Source organism: Erythrolamprus reginae, chromosome 5 (assembly GCF_031021105.1).
Source record: "Erythrolamprus reginae isolate rEryReg1 chromosome 5, rEryReg1.hap1, whole genome shotgun sequence".
Lineage (NCBI taxonomy): Eukaryota > Metazoa > Chordata > Lepidosauria > Squamata > Dipsadidae > Erythrolamprus > Erythrolamprus reginae.
The window spans coordinates 25,532,389-25,559,664 of NC_091954.1; the positions used below are offsets into that span (position 1 = coordinate 25,532,389).

Here is a 27,276-nt window from a genome sequence, read left to right on the forward strand (position 1 = left end):
TCAAAATGCCTTCAAGTAATAATTTTAGACATGTAAGCTACTGTACATCCGAGAATTTTAAGCACACAGTCCAGAAACTCAAGAAATTACCAAAGGAGAATGCATTTTCACGCCAATGATGTTATAAATAAAAGTTTGAATTAGGACTCAAACCTTTCAGTCAGAGGAATTCTTGCCATGTTCTATGGGATGGTAGCTGAAATTAACTATAGGAGAGTATGCATAATATATGTGTTATACATATATACATATATATATATATGTATATATAAATAATGACATTTTCCTTTCCAATGACTATACCATAAAAACATAAGCAAGGCTTCTCAGAATTACTGACACATTCAAAATCCAAAACCCTTACTCAGACCTGCACACTCCAAAGGAAAAACAACAGTGCAAAAAGCCATTCAACAATTTCCAATCTGGAGCTCCCTGCCAAATAGCAGATCTGTACAAGACATTGAACACTGTCAACATCCAAAATATTCTTAAAGCACTACTTTTATTTTTCTTTAAGGTAGCTAATGTTGCCGGCAAAATTTTCGAATGAAAGCCAAGTTCAACGCAGTTCCCTGGACAAAAGCCAGAGGTAATTCTGAAGTTGCCTCTTGCCAATCAAATCTCCATCTTCTGTATTGCAGAACTGGATCAACTTTTTGGAAGCCTGAACATTAGTGTTGGGGTTTCTTTTAAAAAAAGTTTACATAATGGATGAAAGTTATGATTTTGTGCAGCTACATGCAAGCTCTACTAAAAATCAGTATAAAATTATAGGCATAGAACTACACACAGGATTAGGAAGAGTAACAAAATTCACCAATGAAGGTTGAAGGAGCAAATTTGCTCCTTTGTCCAGTATTCAGCCTGAGTTTTGCCTTGACTAGTTGCCACTACAATCTTGTTATTAATGCTAATGAACTGGCACAATGGATTTCAAATTTGTTTACTCAAGTGGGATAATTAATAATGAGTATGTTAACCAATAAGCAAGCAGGTTTTTACACACACAAAAGAATCAAAATGGAAATTCCATGTTTTGAAAGACAAAAGGGGAGGTGGGGTATTTGTTGGGGGGTTTTTTAGACATAATATTGATCTGACATTTATCATCCAAAGCTTGGAAATGGCAATAATAACACACAGAACAATTTTATAAGCTCATCTCTGCTAGATAACCATCACATTGGTATGATTAAGTTATTATTGTAGCCCTCTGCAGGCAATTAGACTTCAACATGCAAACAGATGCACTCAAATTATCCCAAGGGTGAGTGCACAGAGGTAAGCATCACCCATAACATTCCCATGCCTACATCAGAAAGATTTGCAGGTGGTGTTGGGTTCACCTGGAGACACCTGCAACTCAAGGACTCCAGCCTTATTAAGCTTTCCAAACATTGAACAGTACACTACATTCTTTGCAGCACTTGCAACTCCCTACATATCTTACGTGAATATGTGTTTTTGAAATTCTGCAGAGCAGCTACGTGTGCAGGGACGTGGGGTGGAGCTAATATGCATACCCTTCACCCCCCTTTAACTGTCATGTATGCAAGTGGAAAATCTAGTTTGTTTCATGTAGAACCATATTTTTTTTATCCCTTCATTCATAGCTTTTATGATGCCATTGAAGGTTCATTCCTGTTCCCCTCCAGCTGCCTTTTCTAGCACCATTATGCTTTTAAAAAAATAATAAAATGCACAAACAAGCAGTGACAGCGGCAATTCCTCAAATGTCCAGGATTTATTACTGTAGCATGCGAAAGAAGTGCATGTAAGCAAGAAATGATACACAGTCCAGGGTCCAGCACAGAACATTCCTTTCTCAGCTTCTCCTTCCACACTCCTATCCATGGTACATGCATTTGAATGTAGTAAAACCCAGTAACTTCTCTGAGCCAACTGCAGATTTATCTGTTGCCACAAAAGTGCAAAGAAAGGGGCAGGATGTGAGCCTGTGTAGAAAGAGCTTTACAGGAACTTCAGTTGGTGACAGAACACAAAAGGAAGATTCCTACATATACACATCAGATGTCTCCACTTTTATAAAACTGGAATCAAATGGGAAAGTGCCATTTTTGTGTATTCCTAATTGAAATTTCAATGTCCTCTTGACACCAAAAGGTATATACATAACATAGCTACGTAACCTTTTTTTTCAATGGGAGAAGTGTCAAGCCAAAGGCTTAATAGGGCAAAATGAGATTGGTCAGGTAAAGAACTGTTCCTACAACAGATAATTCTGACACAATGTCCTATTGCCATTTCAAAAGGTCCATAATTCAGTTTATTCAAGTTTTCTTCTTTGTGGTATTTTTTCCCAAATAAAAAAAAAATCAGACTTTAGTAATCTGTGTATGCTGATCTTCATCAAAAGGTTCGTTCTCTGGATCAGAGTCAGTGGTGTCAGAATACCTATAGTGATCAGGTTCATTATCACTAACATCTGGTGTTACTGAAGTTGAGCTGCTAGCTTCTGGGTTTGATGGCTCTTCTACTGTTTTTGTGAAAAATAGCTTCACCTAGAAAAAAACAAGAGAACAAATTAGTATATATGTGCTTAAAAGAGCTACTGTCTGGCCCATAAAAAGCAAATGAAATATTTGATGCAATGCAAATATATATTTAATTAAGTACAAACTCAAATGTTCACTCTAATATTTCACAAAAAACTGGGAAAACAATGGAAATCAGTATCAATTATGACAAAGACTGTATTGATTTAAACATCCCCATTAACATCGAGATGCACATTTATTTTCTGTGCACTTTGTGGCTCAAATGTTTGTCCTGAACGGACCTGCATTTGGCCAATTGAAGCTCTATACATCTTCCTTGTTCTGGGCTTCAGTCGAGTCAAATCTGGAGACATTTTACAAATGTGAACAGTAATACTGATGCACCTTTTCCCCTCTTCCTCTTGATTCTGACAACTATTTGAATCAATGGGCCTGAAGGCTCACCGGGATTTTTTACAGCAAACAAAGGAATAACATAACATTCCTTCATGACACAAATGTGTGCTTGTGAATTCCAAATTAAAGTTAAGAAAGCTTATTTTCTTTCCAAAACTTTATTGAACAAAATTCAATTAAGATTTGATGATGCCAAAATAAGCAGGATGGATTTTCCAGCATAGATTATATATATTTGTATATTAAGAGTGGGCGACCACATTCAACTACTGGCCCAAGCAAAGTATGACAGATGATTTTTCAGTCCACATGGAAAAGGGCAGTGACAACTAAAATCTCATCCTTGGGCTTCTCTCCAGATCTACTCCGCATGGAATATGATTAGGCTGAAGTCTTCATTAAACTACAGACATAAAGTACCAATCAGATCTAGCTAGGTCTCCAGCGTTTATGGACGGTGAATCCAACAGCTACTTTGTCTTCCCTATGGCATACTTAATTAACCTCAAATTGCATGACTACCTGATTAACCTTAACTGTTCTTCAAGGTTGACAGAGGATATTTCCTACCCAGAGAGACAATGCATTTGTGACTCTGGCCACAAAGAAACAGAGCATGGATATCTCCCAGTGTCTGCATTATAAAGGCATTTATATTAGCTCCGTCTTGCTGTTTTTGTATAAATACCTAGGGCAGATATTCTATACCTCTGCTGCTCTCAGATATTGCTACAACATATAAGATTGCCAGGTTCTGCACAGAAGCACTTTAAATTCATCAAATCATAACTTGTGTCATAAACTTAATGAGTATTTAGTTTGTCATACCAGAACGCTCTGTGTTTTGATAGACTTAGTTTGCCATATAGTAATCTTTATAGTCCTGTATACCCATCTAAATAATCTCATCTCTTTTAGATCAGTTTAATATATAACTTTTAGATTTTTAATTTTCCTTATTATTTTCTAGCCTCTGATGTTGTCTTTCTATACTTTCTATGCTTTTTAATTGATATTCTTTTTATGCTAGTCTTTGACCATAATAAAGATTTGAATACCTCTACTTACGAACTTAATTCGTTCCGTGACCAGGTTCTTAAGTAGAAAAGTTTGTAAGAAGAAGCAATTTTTCCCATAGGAATCAATGTAAAAGCAAATAATGTGTGCGATTAGAGAAACCACAGGGAGGGTGAAGGCCCTGTTTCCTCCCAGAACATTCCTAGAAAGGCCCCATGGAGGCTTCTCCCTGCCTTTTCCGACCTTATTTCCTCCCAGGAGATTCCTAGAGAGGCCCCACAGAGGCTTCTCCCCATCTTTTCCAGCCCTGTTTCCTCCCAGGAGATTCCTTTTCCGGTTACAGTTTTGGAGGCTCAGGTTTGTAAGTGGAAAATGGTTCTTGAGAAGAGGCAAAAAAATCTTGAACATCCGGTTTATATCTAGAAAAGTTTTAAGTAGAGGCGTTCTTAGGTAGAGGTACCACTGTACTAACATTTAAAAACCCAGTTATTTTAGTGTTAAAAGCAAACTTATTTATTTATTTACATTAAGACATTGTTTATTATTAAAAACGTAGATACTGCAGAACATCTAATGCACCTGCTAGTAAATTAACCTACAGCCCTTCATTTTTATAGTAAATCTAAATTCAAGAAGCTAATTACAACATCTATATTAACTTGGACTTTTTATTTTTTTATTTGTTCATTTTTATATCATTTTGACTTTTATAGAATGAAAAACCTACATACCTCTATGTGGTATTCTGGTAGATCCTAATTAAGGAACCATCCAACTTTAAATATTAATTAGGTAAATTCATAACTTTTTTTATCCCCAAACATTTGACACTTTCCTCTATTTAAATTATCATTTGTAAAGTCAATGAATGGCTCTATTCTGACATCTTCCAGAGTTTACAAAACTATTTTCTCCTCCACCCTCATATCACTTCTACAACTAGATGCACCTGACACCTACCAGTTCCTAAAATTCAATCTGAAAGAACCCTGGGAAGGGAAGTAGGGAAGAAAGATAGATTGTTTGATTTCAAAGATGGCCACTTGAAGTAGTACTGCTACAGGTAAGCAACCAGTCATTCCCTAGTGCAACCTGTGATTCACATACATGGGTAAGTAGTAAACAATTAGAAAGAAGGATGGTGCTTCCAAAGTTGAGCCTAGATGGCCAACTAGCAGAATTCTGCTAGTGGAAATGCTTCAGAAAATTGGTGATTCTTGTGGAGTGAACATGAATCAGAAAGGAACATGTAAAGCTTGTAGCTAAGCTTCATTGTTGCCACTATTCATTTTAAAAACACAATGAACATCGTTCTGCTTGCAGGCATGCAATGCTGGATCCCAGGATGAAGATGGATATCTTCAATACTGCCAGTCAAGAAATAAAATCCCCTGTGTTCACACAGACACTGAATTTAAAAGTCATTGGCAGAGTTGTTACAAAATAAATATATTTAATGTATTTTGATATTTGCAGTTTGATCCAGAAAGTTCAGAAAGGTTTTGGGGAGGATCCATGTGTGGAAGGAATTGTCTGAAATTATCCATCACTGGGTAATTCTTCGAAGCAGGACAGAATAGCTCTAGAATTTGCCAACCTTAAAACCTAAAAATAGACTACAATTCATGAATGAGAAGAACAATTGTGACAAACCTATTCAGTGAACGCCTGGCAGTGTCTACTGCACAAGCTTCACCATGACAGAAAAGTAGAGTTTATGCCCAATCTAAGAAGGAAAAATCTGTTCCCACAGAATCAGAACTTGGGAAACAGCGGGCATAGTGTGCTGATGCACAACTTAAGATGTCTGCTGAGAAAAATAATGAAAGGATAAATAATATTGTCAGGAAGCAGAAAGAATATCAGCTCAATAACAAGTGTACATAACAAGTCCTATCCTCAAAATGTCGCTACAGAGCACTGTACACCAAGACAACTAGACACAAGAACAGGTTTTCCCAAACGCCATCACTCTACTAAACAAACAATTCCCTCAATACTGTCAAACTTTTTACTAAGTCTGCATTTCTATTTCTACTAGTTTTTTCTCATCATTCCTATCCCCCATTTCCTTCCACTTAGGACTGTATGACTGTAACTTGTTGCTTGTATCCTAAGATTTTTATTAATATTGATTGTTTCTTCATTGCTTATTTGACCCCTATAACAATCATTAAGTGTTGTACCTCATGATTCTTGACAAATCTATATTTACTTTACACTGACAGCATATGCACCATGACAAATTCCTTGTGTGTCCAATCACACTTGGCCAATAAAGAATTCTATTCTGTTCTATTCTACTTATTACTGTGGTAGTTTAAAAGAAGTGGTTCAGTTGAAGCTAATGTAGCTGCATGATATGTCGAGAGATGGAATTCTCACAAATTAATTCTGTAAGCTCTAGAAAGTTCTGAACAGACCTCTGAGCAAGCACATAATCCATCTGTGTGAATCACAAAGACCACAATGTATAACCATAAATTGCACACAGTTTACATTACATTACTTGATTGCTTTGAAAATACTTACTCTAAAGTTTGGAGAAAAATATCGATTTGCTTTGTCTTTATTTGCCTTGTCCAAATCATTTTTTGTTAGTGTAAGGATTAAATATTCCTTGTCATTATCCGAACGCTCTGTACTCAAAATGCCATCAAGTTCCTGATCTCCAAGAAGACTTCCATTTTCTACTTTGTCAGAGTTTTCTTCCAGTCCTGGTATGAAGAATGTATTGACCCAGAAATGAAACATTTTGTCCTAAAGGTTAAAAAAAATAAAGAGCTTGTTTTAACATAATATAGCACAATAACCACCTATTTACAGTCTTGGGTTTAACAATACAAACATAGGCATAACCACAATGTATCCGCAAAGCTTTACAATGAGGAAAGGTCTGCTTGCCATTCTGTTTCCATGTTTGCAAACAGTTACTCTCTGCTTTTAATCCACCTTGCTTCTATTGGACTTGAATATTTTGATTTTGTTCCTTCAGTAACTGGGTCAATTATTGAATAGAAGTTTTTCCTCTTTCATGATTTGACAGTTTGAAATCAGTTAGAGCTGGATGGGAGGTGCCTTCGAATTGATATCAAACTGAAGTACTTATGCACAAAATTTCCTGAGAGAAAGTGCTCTGTAATTGGCATTTCAGAATCAGCATTGTGCAAATAGGATCATAATATTCTCCCACTGCAACTCTGGATGAAAACGTGAACTACAAATTAGAATGAATACATTCCCAAACTTTATAACCTGGTCCTGCTAATTTGGGATTAATTGTGTTCATGCGTGACAAGAAACATACTAAGCAAAGACACAGCAAGCTAGGCAAACTTAAGTAAAACTAAAATGCCCAAATTTGATTTAAAACAGACCTGGACAATAAACTGTTCTTTCACCAAAACTGTAATGGGAGAAATGCTAAAACTAGATAACACTGAAATGTCAGGGATGAGACATATATTGGATTTGTTTATGCTACCTGAACTTGGTTGTTTACTTGCAGATGTTAGTGACAATGTGAAGTGACAACGGAATTGAAAAAAGTGACTTTCCACACTTTTGAAGCATTCTCATGATCACATGATCAAAATTCAGACACTTGGTAACCGATACGTATTTATGATGTTCACAATATCCCAGAGACATGTGATGATCACCTTTTGCCATCTTCTGGCAAGCCAAGTCACTCAACAACCGGATTACTACAACTGCAATAATTCACTTAACTGTGGCAAGAAAGATTATAAAATGGGACAAAATTCACTTAACAAAGGTCTCACTTAGCAACAAAAACATTGGGTCCAATTCTGGTCTAGCGCTACCTATATCATCAGTGTGAGGATTACTTTTTTCTCCCACTCATATTAAAACATGAGCTAGGAAGTGTGATATAAAAAGCGGGCAATGAGTGAATATTTATAATCTTTGAATTTTGAATTTCAGAGACTCCAGAAACAGTTCTAAATAGATAAGAATTGTAATAGCAGTTTAAAATAAATCTACTACAAATATTGTCTATTCCTCCTTCACTCCTGCTGGAATCAAAGATTATTGACAACTTACTCAGAGTACAGTAAAATGTTTTTAAAATATCTATGGTAGTCTATAAAACAACTAATTAAATTAAAAACTAATTAATTAAAAATTATGCTAAGCTATTTTTCAAAATGCAGCCAGTTCAATGCTGTAAAGCAAACAATAACTTTAAAATGTGTACATGTAGTTCTCGATTTATAACATTCATTTAGAGATTTTTCAAAATTATAACAGCATTTACAACCGCTGCAGCATCCCCAGAAAACCAGATTTTGGCAACTGACTCATATTTACGACAGATACATTGTCAGGTAATCCCCTTTCGTGACTTTCTGACAAGCTAAATCAATGGGGAATCCAGATTCACTTAACAACTGTGTTACTAACTTAACAACAGCAATGATTCACATAACGACTGTGGCAAGAAAAATCATAAAATGGGCCAAAATTTACTTAGCAATTGCTTCACTTAGCAACAGAAATTTTGGGCTCAATTGTGCTTGTAGGTTGAAGACTATCTGTATGCCTTTTGCAATACTTTTCTATTTAGCAAACACAAAAATATTAATATTTCTAAATATGATATTGATAATAAGTGACCCAAGGTATTCCAGAGTGGCACACACCATCCATCACACTACTGAAGTACATTTCAAGAACAGTAGCATAAAGCAAAAGGACAATATTGAACTATTAAAATATCTCTAGAACTGATTGAAAATTTAATATTTAGTAACTAAGGTAGCTACACTGTTCACCCATCAAGACAGCAGCCTTTTATTATGATCTAGTTTTGAGTATGCAAGTATTAAATTTTCTACAACCCTCTCAATCAGGCCTGGCCTTAGACCCAAAACTCCTATTAGTCCAGCTGACATTTGCCAAGTCAAATGCATTTGTGTTATAAATTGATATCTATTAGTAAAGCAAATTTTGAGAGATTTTCCTTGCCCCAAAGATGATACACTTATCGTTGAGAAATGTTATTCTGCCATGCCCATATGTGCACCAGCAAAAAGAATGAGGATATTTAATTGTTCAAGCTTGTCCAGAAATTATCTCCATACTTTTATACATGCATTTAACTGTATATATACAGTAGTACCTCGTGATACGAACCCCTCGTGTCACGAACTTTTCGAGATACAAACCCGGGGTTCAGGATTTTTGTGCCTCTTCCTACGAACTTCTTCTACCTTACGAACCTGCCGCCGCAAACGCCGAACCCGGAAGTTCGGCAAAAGTTCAGGTTCGGTCGAGGAGCGCCGCCGCTCAGCTGTCACCTTTTGAAACAGCTGGGGGGCTTCTCAGGGTTCTCCCGAACCCGAACCTGGAAGTTCGGCAAAAGTTCGGGTTCGGGTGGCCGCCGAGAAGCGCCGCTGCCCAGCTGTCACCTTTTGAAACAGCCGGAGGGCTTCTCTGCGTTCTCCTGAATGCCGAACGCCGAAGTTAGGCAAAAATTCGGGTTCGGCGTTCGGGTTCAGGAGGCCGCTGAGAAGCGCCGCCGCCCGGCTGTCACCTTTGCAGAAGAGCTGCGGAGCTGTCGGCTGGTCGGGAGGCTCAAACGGAGGTGGGGAATCCCAATACGGAATTCCATGGGCGGAGCTTTGACATCATGGAGACATTCTTCCTGGCCGGCCGAAACGTGGACTCCAGGAAGGACGTGTTCGTGACGTAAAAGCTCCGTCCATGGAATTCCCTATTGGGATTCCCCACCTCCGTTTGAACCTCCCGACCAGCCGACAGCTCCGCGGCTCTTCTGCAAAGGTGACAGATGGGCGGCGGCGCTTCTTGGCGGCCTCCCAAACCTGAACCCTTGCTGAACTTTTCGGGTTCGGCATTCAGGAGAATGCCGAGAAGTGCCCAGCTGTTTCAAAAGGTGACTGCCGGGTGGCGGCGCCCAGCGGAGCGCCGTTTATGCGATTTTTTTTCCTTACACGCATTAATCCATTTTACATTGTTTCCTATGGAAAACATTGTTCTGTCTTATGAACTTTTCGCCTTACGAACCTCCTCCCAGAACCAATTAAGTTCGTAAGACGAGGTATCACTGTATCTTACAGTTTAATTATCAGGTTTTAATTGATGAGAGTGATTAAATGCAAAAACTGAAGCATGCTAGCTGGGGAATATCCACATATCTTAAATTTGCCAAAGTTGAGAAACACTGGTATAGAAGGGATTTATAACAAATGCTAATGTTTATTGAAGAAGGAATATGCATGCCCTATTATACTATGTATTATTCAATGTTATTATATTTGATAAATTTATGTTTTTGCTATTTACAAATTTTCAACTCTACATTCTCCAAATAATTTATATTACTAGTTAGCAAACATATTTACAATTTCCCACCACTTCTTATCCCTGTCAATTCCTAAATTTGCTTGATTTGAAATAACTTTTCTCTACTTGCTATTTTTCAAGTCAATGAAGTTATTTAATGTTTTAAGGAGCATATTATTAAATGAAAGACATACTGTGCAAAATATCTATTCATTATTAGTAATAAATCCATATGAAGGCCAACACCAGCTAAAGAACTGACAGCTGGGACTTCACATTGTTGTGAACAAATAATAATAATAAACCCCAAGTGAAAAATAGACAAGAAATGTGATAAGGATGAGTATTAGATAGCCAGTACATTAAAAAAAACAGCAAACAAAATAAGAAAACCTGGCAGGAAGAGTTAAAGAAAGAGTAGGAAAGCTGAAGAAAGAGACAGAGAGTTTAATTCTGGCTTCCCACAAACAAATGCATACCAAGCCAGAATTAAGAAGACAGCTATAGCTAGGCAAATGCCCTCTGCAAAAAAGCTGAAGAAACAGCGGCCCATCTGGTTAGCTGTTGTAAGAAGATGATACAGACTAACTATAAACAATGACATGTAATGTAGCAACAATGGTAGGTACATTGAAGATCTACAAAAAATACCATTTTGTTACAAGCAACAACTAACTGGACCCCCAAATAGACAATAATAGAAAATGAAGAAGCTAAACTACTTTGGATTTTACAGTTCAAACAGATAAGCACCTGGCAGACCAGATTGTCAATAAGAAAGGCAAAGACTATCCAAGTCTGGATAATGGATGTGGCAATATGCTGAGAAAGAACTGAACAGAAAGAACTGGAGAAAATCACAAAATACGAACACCTGAAAATAGAAGTAGAATTATTGTATCAAAAAAAGCAGATAGTACCAATAACAATATATGCCTTGGAGGCAATCACTTGAACACCACTGGCATTGACAAAATCACCACCAGTCATTTACAAAACACAGCTTTACTATCAACCACTTATATCCTGAGATGACACCTTCAACAGCATCAAACAACAGCATCCATCAATCCCAAGTCTTTGGGAAGGATTCAATAAGTGGGTAAAAATGCCAAATCCAATTTAAATTTGTCTGACTTCACAATGAACCATAATGATTTATTATATATTTCAGATATTTTTATTTTTTAATTGTTGTTTATTTATTTATTTATGAGTGCTATACCAAAAAATCTTGTCAGAACTTAATAAATTATGCATTACGACATCCTACGTTCTTGAGAAGAATATGAAGGTCAACATCAATGAAAGAACTGGCAGCAGTTATTCCCTATTGTATATATACACAGTATATATATAATAACTTATTAAATTTATATGCCAGTGATTAAGGATAGTTTACAATTATTAAAATGTTTAAAATAGGCGTTGATTGCTTACCTGAATGCCTCTTCTCATATGCTGAGCGGGTCCAGCAGTCACGTGGGTTGCTCGCTGTCCAATCCACATAGGACCGAGCATTGTCTTTTAAAAAATTGCTGGATCCACCCCTTCCCTAGAATTCATGAATCCTTAGACAGGCTCGAAAAGTGGTGGTTCCAATGATGCTCTACTCTCATGATTAAGAAAAAGGTTAGAAAGGTATAACCATAGTCAGAAAGACATAGTGAGGGAAGTGACTGCTGTACCCGCTCAGCGTACGAGAAGAGGTGTTCAGGTAAGCAATCAACGCCTATTCTCCGTACTGTAGGAGCGGGTCCAGCAGTCACATGGGACACACCCAATAGATGTGTCTCTAGGGAGGGATTAGTTGGCTATCATGAGAGATAACAGATTGGAGGACTCGTCTGCCAAAGGCAGCATTTGCTGAAGCGTAAGAGTCAATTTCATAATGCCTTATGAAGGAGTTAGGTGAGGCCCAAGTGACCGCCTTGCAGACTTCTTCCAAAGGGGCTTGAGTTGCCCAAGCCGCTGATGTGGCTGTACGTCTTGTACAATGTGCCGTGATTCCTCTTGGTACATTGAGGGAAGCTGACTCGTACGCTTTTGAGATTGGCCCTCGAATCCAAAGGCCTAATACGGTTGACGACACCTTGGCCCCCAGGGATCTGGGGTGGTAGGCTACAAATAAGGCTTTTGACCTACGAAAGGTCCTGCTCGTTGGATATAAATCCGCAGAGCTCTAGTGAGATCTAATGTGTGCCATCTGATGGAAAGATGACGGTTCTGGCTAGAGCAGAAGGAAGGCAATACAATGTCCTGGGATCTGTGGAGCATGGAACTGACCTTTGGTAGAAAGGTGTGGTCCAAACGGAGGACTACTTTGTCCGTGTAAAACTGGCACAAGTCTTGAAAGATGGAAAGAGCCGCCAGTTGTGAGATGCATCGGGGAGAAGTGATTGCCATGAGGAAGGCTATATTGTAAGATAGGTGCCTGACGAAGGCTGACATTAATGGTTCGTATGGAGCTTGAGTAAGGGAATGCAGAACTCGAGGTAGGTCCCAGGGCGATATCTGTGGATAGTGGGAGGCCTGAGGTTTGAGATGCCTCTTAACAACTCTTGTATTTCAGGGAAAGAACATAGTGGTTGTCTGCGGGGTCCTGCCAGGACCGAGGATAAGGCTGCCAGATGACGCCGGATGGTGTTGGCTGAGAGACTTTAATGAAAACCTCTCATGAGAAAGGACATGATTGTGTGAATGGGAATGCACAAGGGGGAGAGATCTTCTTGCACCACTGGGTAAATTTAGACCAGGTATGGTCTTGGTCCTGTAGGTAGATATTCTTCTAGATTTTAGGATCACTTCTACGGCAACTGGATCATAACCTCAAAGATCTAGGTCATGCCGGATAATAGCCAAGCGGTGAGGTGAAACCACTCCAGTTCTGGATGGTGAGAGACCCCCTGCTGCAATATATCCTCCAAAACAGGGAGTCACCAGAGGGCCTGGATGGATAACCACTGGAGGTCTGCAAACCAGGGTCGGCAAGGCCAGTGAGGGGCTATCACAATCACCTGGGCCTCCTCAAGGATGATCTTGTGGATTACGCCTGATAGAACTGGTATTGGGGGAAATGCGTACATCAGACCCCGAGGCCAAGGAGTTCTGAGTGCCTTTGTTGCCTCCACTCCCGGGGACGGGAATCTGGAATAGAATCAAGGGAGTTGAGCGTTGATCGCTGTCGCAAACAGGTGTAGCGACGGGTGACAGAATTTGAGGCAGATCTGGTGGAATAAGTCCGGATGGAGACTCCACTCTCCTGGGTCCACAGTCGACTAGGAGACCCAGTCTACCTGAATGTTGAGAACTCCCGAGATGTGGTCGGCCAATAAAGACTGCATATGTCTCTCTGCCCAGAGACCCAGTTTCAGGGCTTCCTGCATCAGTGCCTTGGACCAGGTGCCCCCTTGTCTGCAGATATGGCTCCTTGTGGCCATGTTGTCTGTTAGGACCAGGACATGCTGATTGTTGATGTGTGGTTCTTGAGGGATAACAACACTGCCCCGCAGTTCTAGCCAATTGATTGGTCTGGATGACTCCTCTGCTGACCATGTGCCTTGGGCTGTCAGGCCCAGTGCGTGGGCCCCCCAGCCCGCCAGACTGGCATACGTAGTGCTGGTGAACTGGTCTGGAATCCCGAAAAGGGATCCTTTGTCCAGGGCGGAGTTGGTCCACCATGAGGGACCACAGGACGGTGGGAGGAATGGAAATAAGGCGTGCCGAATTGCCGTTTCCCAATCTCTGGAACAGCCCATGGAATAATGCCAATACAAGACACCATCCTTCCCAGTAGGGAAGACAGAATAGCGATGGTGGCCTTTCTTTGGGATCTAATTTGAGAGATAAGCTCCTTGATGCTGATCTTCCTCTCAGTAGAAAGGAAGACATGAGACAGATGGGATTCTATGATTGCCCCCAGGTGTTGAAGGGAAGTGGAAGGATGAAGCTGACTTTTTTTGATATTGATGGAGAAACCATGTTCCTCTAGGATAGACATGGAAAACTGGAGGTCTGAAAGGGTGCCCTCTTTGGAGGGACCATGAATTAATATGTCATCTAAATAGCACAAAATATGAATGGGAGTAGCCCGAATGTGGGCCGCCAGGGCTCCCAAGAGCTTAGTAAAGATTTGAGGAGCCAAGGACCGGCCAAATGGTATGGCCCTATATTGATAGTGTTTGCCCTGGAAGGCAAAGCGGAGAAATTGTCAGTGGCCCTTTATGATAGGGATGTGGAGATAAGCCTATGTAAGGACCAAGGAAGACATGAAGTCCCCCGGATGGATGGAAGCTAGGATAGATGACAAGGAATGCATCTTGAATTTTCTATACTTTATGTACTGGTTTAATCTTTTAAGATCCAAGATGGCTCTCCATCCTCCAGAGGCCTTAGGGACCATGAAGAGGATGGAATAGAAGCCTAGGCCTCTGAGGGGAGGGCACTGGCTGAATAGCCCTAATAGTCAGGAGAGGTTGGATTGCTTCCTCCATGCGGAGACGGGAGGAGGAGGATCTAGGAGACGGGCAAGAAATGAAATGTTTTGGAGGCATGGAGATGAACTCAAATTGAAGCCCCCATTCCACTGTAAGGACCCGAGATAACCCAGGGGTCCTTATAGGAACGGCGCCAGCTGGAAGCAAACCAAGCCAAGTGATCCAGGATGGCAGTTACTACCTGGATCTTTTAGAGGCTCTCGAGGAGGAGGATCCCCTCTGATAACGAGACCCTATGCCCCTGAGGTTCCTATCTGATTGGGAACGAAAGCGGGAATTATACTGACCTGAGTTCCTTTGAAATGCGAATCCTTGATCTTGTTGCCAATTGGAACGCCAAAAGGGCTGTTGTGTTTTAGTAGCCTTCTTAGTAGTGGGGCCCAGGACTTTCTTTTTGTCAGTGGTCTCTGTAACCAGAGGGTCCAGAAGGTCGCCAAATAGAAGATTGCACTTGAGAGGACCCATGGAAAGCTGCTACTTTTGCCTCATGCCCGCCTGCCAGGAGCAGAGCCATAGGAGTCTTCTGGCTACTGTTGAGGCAGCTTCTGATTATGCAGCAAATCTTGACGATTGTAGGGTGGCATCCACCACATACTGGGCCACTGCAAACTATTGTTGAAGTCTTGTTTGCCTCATAGATCGTCAGGGGGAATGTGCTGCTGAAGCCACAGAAGAATGGCTCTGGTGAAAAAGGAAGCTGCTGCTGTGCTTTTGGTAGCCCAGGTGTCAGCGAAGAAGCATTTCTTGAGCATTTGCTCCAAGTGCTTGTCCTCAAGCTTTAACACCTCCTCTGCCTTGCCAGGCATGGCTGCTGCAGAATAGAGAGCTTTCACCAGTTCATCTGCTCTGGGAAATAACAGAAGGTCCTCATAAGATGGAGAGACTTTGTATAATTTCTTGTCTTTGGAAATGGGGTTGGAGCCCAAGGTTGGGTGGTCCCATTGCTTCAACAGAGCATCCTTAAACAACTTGGGCATGGGGATGACCTAAATGACCTCTTGCTCCTGCATGAAAAATGGGAGATTTTCCTCTTAGGGAGCTGCAGAAGATGCAGCAGGTTTGTCCTGACCAGCAAGGCCTGTGGCTGCTCTGGCCTTGAAGAGGATAAGGCCCAAGCTCCTAGGCCCAGGGGCATCTGCAGCTCAAAGACAATCTGGACAAATCCAAAGTTTGTGTCAATGAGTACAGATGAGCTTGGCCTCCCTAAATAAACAACCAAGGCACGCTGGTTAAGAGGCCTAGCAAGGGAGCAATAGCCTGAGAGTCTCATAGCCTACTCCGGGCCACGCGGTGGACTTTATGGCGCCAAACGGCTTGCGCGTGGGCAAGCTGCAAGTGCCAGATTACTGGGTGCTGAGGGCCTTTGCGCCAGGAAAACACATCTCCAATCTTTTTTTTACAAAAATGGAGAATAGACTAAAGTCCAGGAGACAGAACAAGAGAGCTTGTTAAGCATCCCACACCGCAAGAGGAAGAAAAGGAAGCCACAATGAATAAAACTCCCAGCTGAGTAGATTTACTTGTAAATGCAATCTGGCAGCGGTGCAAGCAGGGTGATTGTGAAATTCGCGGCAGAGCTGTTGTAAGGTCTAAGGCTTCAAAGAAGAAATTAATAACAAACTAATTTATTTATCTTGTTGAATTGCAGAGAGAAAGAATGAAGAGGGAAGGTGTTTTTGAGAGAAGCTGAGCCACCACGAGTCCTGCCGGTAGGAGGACCGAGCGAATTCTGGGGAAGGGGCGGATGCAGCAATCTTTTAAAAGACAAGGTTCGGTCCTATGTGGATTGGACAGCGAGCAACCCACGTGAGTGCTGAACCCACTCCTTCAGTACAAAGAGCTGCACTGAACCTTTAAATCTTAAAAAGTTCTCTTATTAAAATCAGCAAAACAGTCCTATTATAACCCAATGGCAGAATTTGACTGACAAATTCTTATGATATTACTTCTTTAAAAATCATTTCCAGAAGGAATCCTAAGTGCCCACAAATAAATGCCCACAATCTTCTTAAATTAATTTTGTGACATCTGATATTGTTCCCCTCTTTATACAAGAAATTGTCAGATAAAGATTTGTATGGAAAATCTGATCAGATGCCTGGAAGATTTACCTCACATGCTATTTATCCTTAGCTTGGGATCCAGCTTTCTTGCACAAGCAGAAGGTAATTCTGTCAATCTTCCTACCAAAATCCCTGTCTTCTGCAGGGTCTTTGACCCTCAGGAATAGCTTTGAGGAGCATATGCACCCAAAAGAAAAAAATATATTTGAAATCCCCAAAATTATTTTTTAGATTCAGTTACTAACTGTAGACTTTGTCATGCAATCCAGTTACTAATTAGTACAGTTAACCAATTTTCTTGAGGTCTGCCATTTGCCCTCAGAATAAGTCTGAAAAAGAAAAATCAGCTTATTCTGGTGAAGACTGGTTACAATCCCTCATTTCACTTCAAGTAACTCTCATTCTATTGACCTCTTTATACATGAATGGGACTTAAAACAACTAATATACTGCTGTTACATAAACTTTGATGACTGAAAATTTGCAGAACCACTGCAATCATTGAACATTTAGCAATAGCTAAGAGTATTTTCTCCCAAATTTGTCTAGTTATACAACGGCCATCCTTTTAGATTTTGTAAATAAGCTAAAATTTTGCAGGCAGTTGTTTATTCTAAAAGAATGTTGGAAAAGTCACATGTTGCAAATTAAAAGTTGTAAAATGGAAATTTCATGAAATATAAAACGGAAAGAGTCCTTCTTTAGTGGCTTTCCAAACCATTTCAAACAATAGAAAGCGGATAAATATTGCACATATGCTTTTGTTTTTCACCTAAACTCAGCAGCATTGATAGTAAAAGCATGAACCTCTTTAAGATTTCTTGAAATTCAAGGGAAATGCCTGAAATAAACAAATGAAGGTGAATAAATTTAGCACTTAGAATTAAAAACCAAACATGTATCAAGTTAAAAAAAGCAAACCTTTTTCAGCATCTTGTTTTGCTTATGGAAGAATTCCACCTTGATATCACCACATACTGGCAATGGCTGAGGGAATTCAAAGTACATGTATTTGTCTTCACGTCTTGTAGGTCCTGAAGTCGAGGTGAATATCTTTACCTTGAGCTGGTAGACCACAAAGTGAGGATCTGTGCAATAAAACAATTTTACACAAGGAGGTTACAGAACCATCTTAGAATTGTAACAGTAAGCAAAGCAAAAAACAAAAACAAAACACCATACATTTTAAAAAGATTTGGACAAGACTATCTAACATCTTACATTATGCTATACTTATACCCACCCTATATTAATAACCTGGGAAAACTCCAAACGGCTCCTGTTGCTTCCGTATCAGCTCAGCACTAAATGAAAGTTGATGTGACATTTATCTTCTATAGGAAGATAATATATAAGCTGTTTTACAACTATAATCCAGCCTGCCGGGTTGGAAGTCATAGCAAATGTTAAATGAACTACTTCATGTAACAACCAAAATAGCCTGGCTCTTCAACTGTGGGTCATTAAGTGGAGCTTGAGGGTGAGGGATTGCACATGAGAGCCTGTCACACAGCTGACTGTCTTGCCAGCAAAAAAACCAGAAATGCTGGGTGCATTCTGCTGTTACCCTTCCTCCTGCCAAGATACCCCTGCCTTTCTGGGACAAAAAAGGACCCATCCCAAAGCTTTGCAGAGCTTTCTGCTCCAGTCAGCTGGCTGTCAAAGCCTTCCTGGCTCTTTCTAGGCTTTGGGGAAATCAGACTTTGAATGTTAAGGCTGCAGCTTCCAGCTTCTCAAAACCTATCTCTGGCTTTAACCTCTTCATGCCCACAGAAAGCAACATTTCTTCAATAAAGAAATGTTGTATTTTGAGAACTACCTATAAAGAACAAGTGGCTAGCATCAATCTGTAATATCTGAGTATGTCAAAAAAAAGCAACACTCAATGACAGATTTAATATAATTTTAGAAGTGCAGATAAGCAACTGTTTTACCATATTTTATAGTTGTCTTATAGCAGTGGTTCTTAATCTTTCTAATGCCGCGACCACTTAATACAATTCCTTGTACTGTGGTGACCCCCAACCATAAATCTAGCGCCAATTCTCCCAACAGAGCTTTAAGCTGATTGGTCGGAAGGTCAGAGGAACACCCACACTGTAGATGCTTGATTGGTTGGATTGTAAAAATATGTTCCAAGGCGCCAGAATAGAAGCTTTAGTTCCTAACACCATGGGAAATTTGTCTTTTCCCATCGTCTTACGCGACCCCTGTGAAATGGTTGTTCAACCCCCAAAGGGGTCCCGACCTCCAGGTTGAGAACCACTGTCTTATAGGTATCACTTATAAACTGACTGCAGCTCCTAGTTATTTATACAATCTTATAATGTCAAAGACTTGTAATCAGAACATATAATTGTGAGAAATATAATTTTAATGACCTCACCTAATAGAAAGTATCGGCCTATGAAACTTGATCGGCAATTTAAGAAGTAAAACTAAATCACATTTAAGTTCATTTGAAAGTTAGTTTACTTTAACCAAATTAAATTTACTCAGGAAAAAAGTATAGGTAGCTCTCAACTTATGACCACTATTGAGGTCAACATTTCTACTCCTAAGTGAGACATCTGTTAAGTGAGTGCTACCCCATTTTACAACTTTTTTTGCCACAGTTATTAAGTGAATCCCTGCAATAGTTAAGTTAGTAACACGATTGTTAAGTGACTCTGGCTTCCACATTGATTCTGCTTGTCAGAAGGTCACAAAAGGGGAACAAATGACTCAGGACACTGCAACCGTCATAAATATGAGGAAGTTGTCAAACATCTGGTTTTTTTAATGTGACCATAGAAGTACTACAACGGTCATAAATGGTGAAAAATTGACATTAGTAACTTTTTTCAGTCCTGTTGCAACTGAATGGTCATTAGATAAAATGTTGTAAGTCGAGGACTATCAGTACATAACAACAACTATTGATTCTTGTTTTTTAAAAAGTTTATTACACTAATTATCTGTTTCACTAGATCAGTGGTGCTCAACCTGGTGGTCGGGACCTCTTTGGGGGTTGGACAAACCGTTTCACAGGGGTCGCCTAAGACCATGAGAAAAGACAAATTTCCCATGGTGTTAGGAACTAAAGCTTCTGTTTTGGCACCTTGGAACACATTTTTACATTCCGACCAATCAAGCATTTACAGTGGGGGTGTCCCTCTGACCTTCCTGCCAATCAGCTTAAAGCTCTGTTGGGAGAATTGGCACTAGAACCTATAATTGGGGGCATAGTTCCCTCTAAGCTGAGCAGTGAGCAATCGCTCACTTAAAAATCATCATCAACTCAGAGTTTTCCAAACCTGCCCAGAAGCCGAGAGGGAAGGAGAGAGAGAGGAAGAGAGAGAAACAGATAGAAAAAAGAGAGGAAGGAAAAGAAAAAGAAAAAGAATGGGAGTAAGGAAGAGAGAAAGAAAATCAAAATCTAGTTTGAAACTAGCTCAACTATTTAAGTGGCATTGATATTGATAGAGTTGCCCTATTATGAGCTCACTGTTATAGACACACAGTACAGTATTTTATTTTGAAATTCTCTGAGGCAAAACAGGGTGGGTTTTTTATTTATTTGTTTGTTTGTTTATTTATTTATTTGTTTCTTTCTTTCTTTATATATTTATTATTTCTGTGCCGCCCAGTCCCGAAGGGACTGCCGCTCAGCCACTATACTTTTCCGCCCACCCCAAAAAAAAATTAGAGGGAACACTGATTGGGGGTCACCACAACATGAGAAACTGTATTAAGGGATCCCAGCATTAGAAAGGTAATGAAGGCAAGCTATCATTAAGTGAAATCTATAAAGTATTTAGAAAAGCCTGTGACTTAAGAAGCAATATTTATATAAATATTACATGTTATGTCATGTCATGTATTGTATTATTATACTATACTATATTTAAATAAATAACAATTGTAGACATAGTTATCCTGCCACGCTAAGATTAGTATGTTCAACCAGGAGAAGCATAACAAATTTCTATCACTACTGCTGCTGTGCTTCTGCAGTGAACAACCCAAGACAGGCTGACTGAATTCCAAATATTCTTTTAGACAATCTTATGATACATTACTAGGATGTTGGGACCACATTCATGATACACCCTGATTCAATTGTGTAGAATATTTTGCAGGGCAAACTGAAATGCTAGGGCAAAAGTTACAGAAGAAATCAAATTGAACTATGGAACCTCATATGTATTGGAAAATATGGAAAAATCAAACTAAGAAGATGTTATCTATATTGTCATGGTCACTCAAAATGAATTAGGTGAAGGGGAAAGAGGGTAAAGGAAAAAGGCTGAACAGGAAAAAAAGTAAAGGATGAAAAGTCTAAGAAATACATATTCCAAGAATGTGGAATGTTATTTAAATCAAACCAATGACGTTTTAATATTCTACTTGAGAAGGTAGAATTATTTTATAGTACTTTATACATATTTCAATTTTAGTATGCAATATACAAACATTGCATATAATTCTACATAGCGTATAACTACTTAAAATGTTACTTACTGCAAGTGCCGCCACTGAACATTGGAATTGTTTCAAACATCATTTTATGAAACAGCAGTGCTACTGGTCTGTAATCCAGATGATTCTTTAATAGGTAGCTATAATAATATACATAGCGCCTCTGACTGGGAATAGTTACTCCCTTAATAAAAAAAGAGGGGGGGGGGACATTTATCATATAGTGTTACAATTTGTTACCTGAACTAACATTCATAAAGAAGATTCTAAAAAGAAATTAGAATGGTTACATGCAGCCAAATCTATCAATAGAAAGAATATTTGTTGCTCAGAGTTGATCTGTGAGGTCCTTGATGCTGTCTGTGCTTGATTGTTTTCTTTGCAGACATTTCATTACCAAACTAGATATCACCATCAATGGTAGAAGGGAGTGGGGGAGGGAGTGCTCTCTGTTTATATACTGTATTTTTTGGTTATAATATGCACTTCCCCCATCTAAAATGTGGGTGAAAATATCTGTGCGTCTTAGAGTGAACGTTGCCGAAGCCCTACCCACTCACCGGCCCCCTTTGGCCATTTTCAGTCTCCGTGGGCCTGTTTTCGGCCTTCACATGCTCAATTTTCATCCTCCTTGAGGCAGCAACAATCCCCGCAACCTGGAACAGCTGATCTGCGGTATTCTAGGAGGCAGATCCAACTGGCAATCAGCTGCTTATGCTAAACCAGGCTGTGATACGTTCTGAAGCAGATGAATACCAATGTATGCTGGGAGGCAGATTTTCTCTTATTTTCCTCCCCAAAAGCTAGGTATGATCTGGAGCATCTTATAGTGCAAAAAATACAATACTAGTGGCTCATCCTGTCAGTATTGGTGGAGCAGCCATGCTCAGAAAGCACCAAGCAACTCACAAATTTATCAATCTCACACATATTTTATGATAGTTTTGAATGATTAGTGTAACTCTTCTACAATGCATTAAAAATATCTATTTTTCCATGAGGATCTACATATACCTTCTATACACAAAACTGCAAATAAAATGTAATCAATCCAAGAGGGCTGTCAATCCACACTGGTCAGACACTTTTACAAGACATGCAGAGGAGTAAAGTACATTGAAATGTTGTTGCTTCTGTATGGGTTCACACTGTGCTAAGGAAGTAGCCCAGAATTTTTTGGAAAAAATAGTGTGCAAGTGGAACGTGATTTGTAATCTAATCTACAAAATCTATTACTGTGATTCTTATCCTAAATTTGTAGCATGTTATAAAAACCAACATTAATCATTTTTGCACCACAATAAAATACTACAATATTGCCATCACCACCACCAGCATATACTAGTTTTATGTTTGGTTGAGTTTTCCAAATCCTTATGTTTGGTCACAACATTGCTAACTGCAATAAGTACATTAAAAATGCTATTAGCATAATAGGAAGATATACGGTTCCTTCTCAGTAAATTACCTTTGAACTGAATCCTCGTATTACTTACTGTTTAAAGCAAAAGCATGAGACAAAGTATAAATAACTACACTCACATCATCATTGAAGAATATTAGTGTCATATCCTTTCTGAAGATAGAGTCTGCTCACCTTATGGATTTTAATCTATTTTGTAATATATTTTGTTTCTCATTCTTCTCTCCTTTTTCTTATCCTGATAATAGTACAGTGATCCCTCGAGTTTCGCGTCCTCGAGCATCGCGAAAGGGCTATATCGCGAGTTTTCAACCCGGAAGTAAACTCCACCATCTGCGCATGCGTGCCTTTTTTCTATGGCCACGCATGCGTAGATGGTGGAGTTTCCCGCCGGGCAGATAAGCTGCTGGGCGGCTTCCCTGGGTCTTCCCCCTCTTGCCCCGGTAAGACCCCAGTGGCAGCGCAAGCAACGGCGTGGGCAGGCAGGCAGCACGCGCGGGGAAGCGGCCCCAGCAACGCGCGCGCACTTGGGGACATCCCAGCTCCGCTTCCCAGCTGGGAAGCGGCCCCAGCAACAGCGTGGGCGGGCGGTGCGCGCGCGCTTGGGGAAACCCCAGCTCCGCTTCCCAGCTGGGAAGCGGCCCCAGCAACACGCGCGCGCTTGGGGACATCCCAGCTGGGAAGCGGCCCCAGCAACAGCGTGGGCGGGCGGGCGGCACGCGCGCGGGGAAACCCCAGGCGCGAGCAACGGGGTGGGCGGGCGAAGGGCGGGCGGCGGTGGAAGTAAAAACACCATCTGCGCATGCGCAGGTGGTGTTTTTACTTCCGCACCGCTACTTCGCGAAAAATCGATCATCGCTTGGGGTCCTGGAACGGAACCCTCGCGATGATCGAGGGACCACTGTATATTATACCACTCCTGCTTTTTTAAAAACTTCTCAATAAAATTATACCTTTCCTTTAAACCATTTATTTATATCTTTTTTACTTTTTGATCAAAGAGTGTGTGTGTGTGTGTGTGTGTGTGTGTGTGAAAAACCAATGTTAAAATGAGGTGCTTTATATTACAGTGGTCCCTCGACTTGCGCGTTCTCGATTAGCGCGAAACGCTGCAACGCGGTTTTTCAAAAAATATTATTTAAAAAAATAAAATATTAAAAAATAAATTTTTTTTTATTCTGTTCCCTGAATGGAGACCGCCGGCCGCTCAATCGGGCCGGCAGGGAACAGAATGGAGCCTTCCGCGGCGGGGCTGGTAAGGGGGGGAGCCGAGGGGGGAGCCGAGCCCAGCCCCGTGGCATTCGCTTTCCTCCCGCCGGCAGCCGACTGATCGTGGGCTCCTTCGCAACCTCGGAGAGCTTCCTGGTTTTCGTGAGCTTTCATGCCCCGGAAGCTCTCCGAGGTTGCGAAGGAGCCCACAATCAGTCTCGGCTGCGGGTGGGAGGAAGGCGAATCCCCCGTGGGCTCCGTTACATCTTCCGCTGCCAGCCAGGCCATGCTGGCAGCAGCGGAACAATCGCTGGCTGTCAACTTTTCTTTTTAAAACTGGGCAGGAGCTGACTTGCCTCCCCAGTGCTAAAAAGAAAAGTTGACAGCCAGCGCTACGACTGACAGAGCCGAGCACGCCTTCCGCCCGGGAAGTCCTGCCCCTTCATCCCCACCACTCGCCCCTGTGGCCGGCTCATCCAGGGGGGCGTGTGTGGACTGGCAAGCGGCAAGCGGGAAGACCAAGGGAAGGTTCCTTCAGCCGCCCAACACCTGATCCGCTCCGCAGCGCGGCAGCAGCGAGGAGCCGAAGATGGGGTTTCCCCTTTGCCTTTACCCCATCTTCGGCTCCTCGCTGCTTCCGCGCTGCGGAGCAGATCAGCTGTTGGGCGGCTGAAGGAATCTTCCCTTGGTCTTCCCCGCCGCCCACACGCAAACTCCACCATCTGCGCATGTGCGGCCATGAAAAAAATGGCGCACATGCGCAGATGGTGGTTTTACTTCCGCATCCAATATAACGCGGAAATCGGTTAGCGCGGGAGGTCTTGGAACGTAACCCCCGCGCTAACCGAGAGATCACTGTATAGTTAATTAATTTTAATCAGTGGTTATTAATTCAGCTTTAGGTTCTTTTTGACATTAGCAACAGAAATTTTGGAGGCAATTGTGGTTATAAGTCAACAACTCATAACTTATAAAGAGTAATTTCACCACTCTTCTCTTCATAGACCTACTGTTTTCTGCTATGTAAATACAAGCTTTGAAAAAATGTCCAGAAATTGCAAGATAAGTCAATACTCAGCCTCTACAATATAAACTTACAGATATATTCTGAAACAGGTTATGTTCAACACTATCTGGTAAACAGAACAAGTTTTGTTTTTTAAAGGAGCCAATGCTCCTTCATCAGCCTGAAGTGGTATAAAAATATATCCTGAGTTTTAAAGAAAAGTATGTAATGTCTATAAGTAAATTCTTTCGAAGTCATTTCTGCAAAACCATATCCAGATAGCACAAATCAAAGCAATTTAATTTCACACTGTAAAATAACAGTTTATTTATTTATTTATTTATTTATTTATTTATTTATTTATTTATTTATTTATTTGATTTGATTTGAATGTCGCCCCTCTCCGTAGACTCGGAGGTCTATTTTCTACCCGATTTCAAATACAGTAATACCTTGTCTTACGAACCTAATTGATTCCGGGACGAGGTTCGTAAGGTGAAAAGTTCGTAAGATGAAACAATGTTTCCCATAGGAATCAATGGAAAAGCGAATAATGCATGTAAGCCCATTAGGAAAATCCAAAACATTAAAGTAAAAAAAAAGAAAAAGCGGCGGGCAGACAAAGCTGAGGCGAACGGAGTGGGGGGAGGGACAGTGAGAGGTGGCAAGAGGTGGCAGTCCCAACGAAGCAAGGTGAAAAGAGCCTCTCTTGAGCTCTGTAAGTCCCTGCCTCCCGTTTTTGTCCCCCCCACTCTGCTCATTTCCCCCACACCTTTCTCCTCTCTTGAGCTCCATGAGTCTTTGCCTCCGGTTTTTGTCCCCCCACTCTGCTCATCTCCCCCACAACTTTCTCCTCTCTTGAGCTCCATGAGTCTTTGCCTCCTGTTTTTGTCCCCCCACTCTGCTCATCTCCCCCACAACTTTCTCCTCTCTTGAGCTCCATGAGTCTTTGCCTCCTGTTTTTGTCCCCCCACTCTGCTCATCTCCCCCACAACTTTCTCCTCTCTTGAGCTCCATGAGTCTTTGCCTTTCATTTCCCCCCCCCCCCTCTACTCATCTCCCCCACAACTTTCTATGCTCATTTCCCCCATGCAGTTTGGAAGGGGGAGTTTGTAGTTGGGATTCAAAGCAGCGCTGGGGAAAAAGAAGGGAATCCCAGCGAGGGGAGCCTCAGGGAAATCCCAGCAATGTAAGAACGGGCGCTTTGGCTGGCAACGGAAGTTTAGAGATGGGGATTCCCAGGGAAATCCCAGTGCTTCGGGGCATCCCAATGCCAGCGGCTCGGGTTTGTAAGGAAGAAGAGGCAAAAAATCTTAAACACCGGGTTCGTATCACGAAAAGTTTGTATGAAGAGGGGTTCGTAAGACGAGGTATCACTGTTTGTAAGAAATTTGTTTGCTTTTCCAAGACATTCTTTACATGTAGCTCATCTTTTTCACACTACCTATGTATAACTGCAATTTTGTACAGAAAAATTTTGGAATCAGAAATCAACTTCAATAGTACTGACTTAAAATAGCCAGTTCTGGAAATGCATATCCATCCAAACCCTACAATATCCATCTCCTTCTAAAAGCCAAATAATGACAAGACTTTATAAGCAAGGCTCAGGAACTGTACTCAATGGCTCATCGGGAACCAAAGGTTGATAAACAAAGAATTCCATGTTGAACTGACCAATGACACCTGCTTAGCACTGACTAACCTCTTGTATCTCTTCCAGCCTCTAAATATTCTCTCAATCTTCCTTCTCATCCCATTTGAAGGTAAGTTTCTGGTTTGAACTTCAACCTGATTCTAAGTGCTGTCTTTTTCTAGTTTAGCTCTTGCTCAAGCATTAAGTATTGCTTTTCAAAAAAGACATTCCATCTAACGTTTTTCCCCAAGTGGATTACCATTCATTAATATTTCCTGAGAACCGAGCATGAATGCAGGAATTGCTTAGACAAGTGGGAATAAAAAAATGTCATGGTATAGTTGTGCAAATAAAAACAGACAAGAAATTTATTAGAAATAGGCATGGGAGTTTCACTTTGCAGAATATGTAGTGCCTATCTAGTGCTAGTTGAGTATTCTATTGTTTGCTAACTTTAAAGGCGCTACAAAGAAATCTGCCTTATTTTCTGTTTTTAAGGGGAGCAGATAATATAAGAAATCTCATGCTGCTTAAGTATAATTATGATTTGCCTATATGGAATCTACAGAAACAATGGGAGGAGACAATTTCTAGGTCCACAAAAACATCTAAGAGCTAGAATAAAAGACTGACATAAACAGAACCATTCAAACCAATCAAAAGTATAAACCGACTTTGCATACATAAAATGGGTGGATACTGAAAAGTAACAGAAAG

At 40.7% G+C, this 27,276-nt stretch overlaps 1 protein-coding gene across 1 annotated transcript in view; it reads right to left on the reverse strand.

Annotated features, from left to right (window-relative positions):
• Positions 1 to 1,728: 1,728 nt before the first annotated feature.
• PTEN (phosphatase and tensin homolog) overlaps positions 1,729 to 27,276 on the reverse strand; it is an 83,349-nt gene continuing 57,801 nt past the window's right edge. The window contains exons 6-9 of the mRNA XM_070752243.1: positions 21,328 to 21,469; positions 17,746 to 17,912; positions 6,468 to 6,695; positions 1,729 to 2,525 (exon numbers count right to left, since the gene is read on the reverse strand). Coding sequence (XP_070608344.1) covers positions 2,340 to 2,525; positions 6,468 to 6,695; positions 17,746 to 17,912; positions 21,328 to 21,469 — 723 coding nt within the window. The 3' untranslated portion in view covers positions 1,729 to 2,339. The remainder of the gene's footprint in view (positions 2,526 to 6,467; positions 6,696 to 17,745; positions 17,913 to 21,327; positions 21,470 to 27,276) is intronic.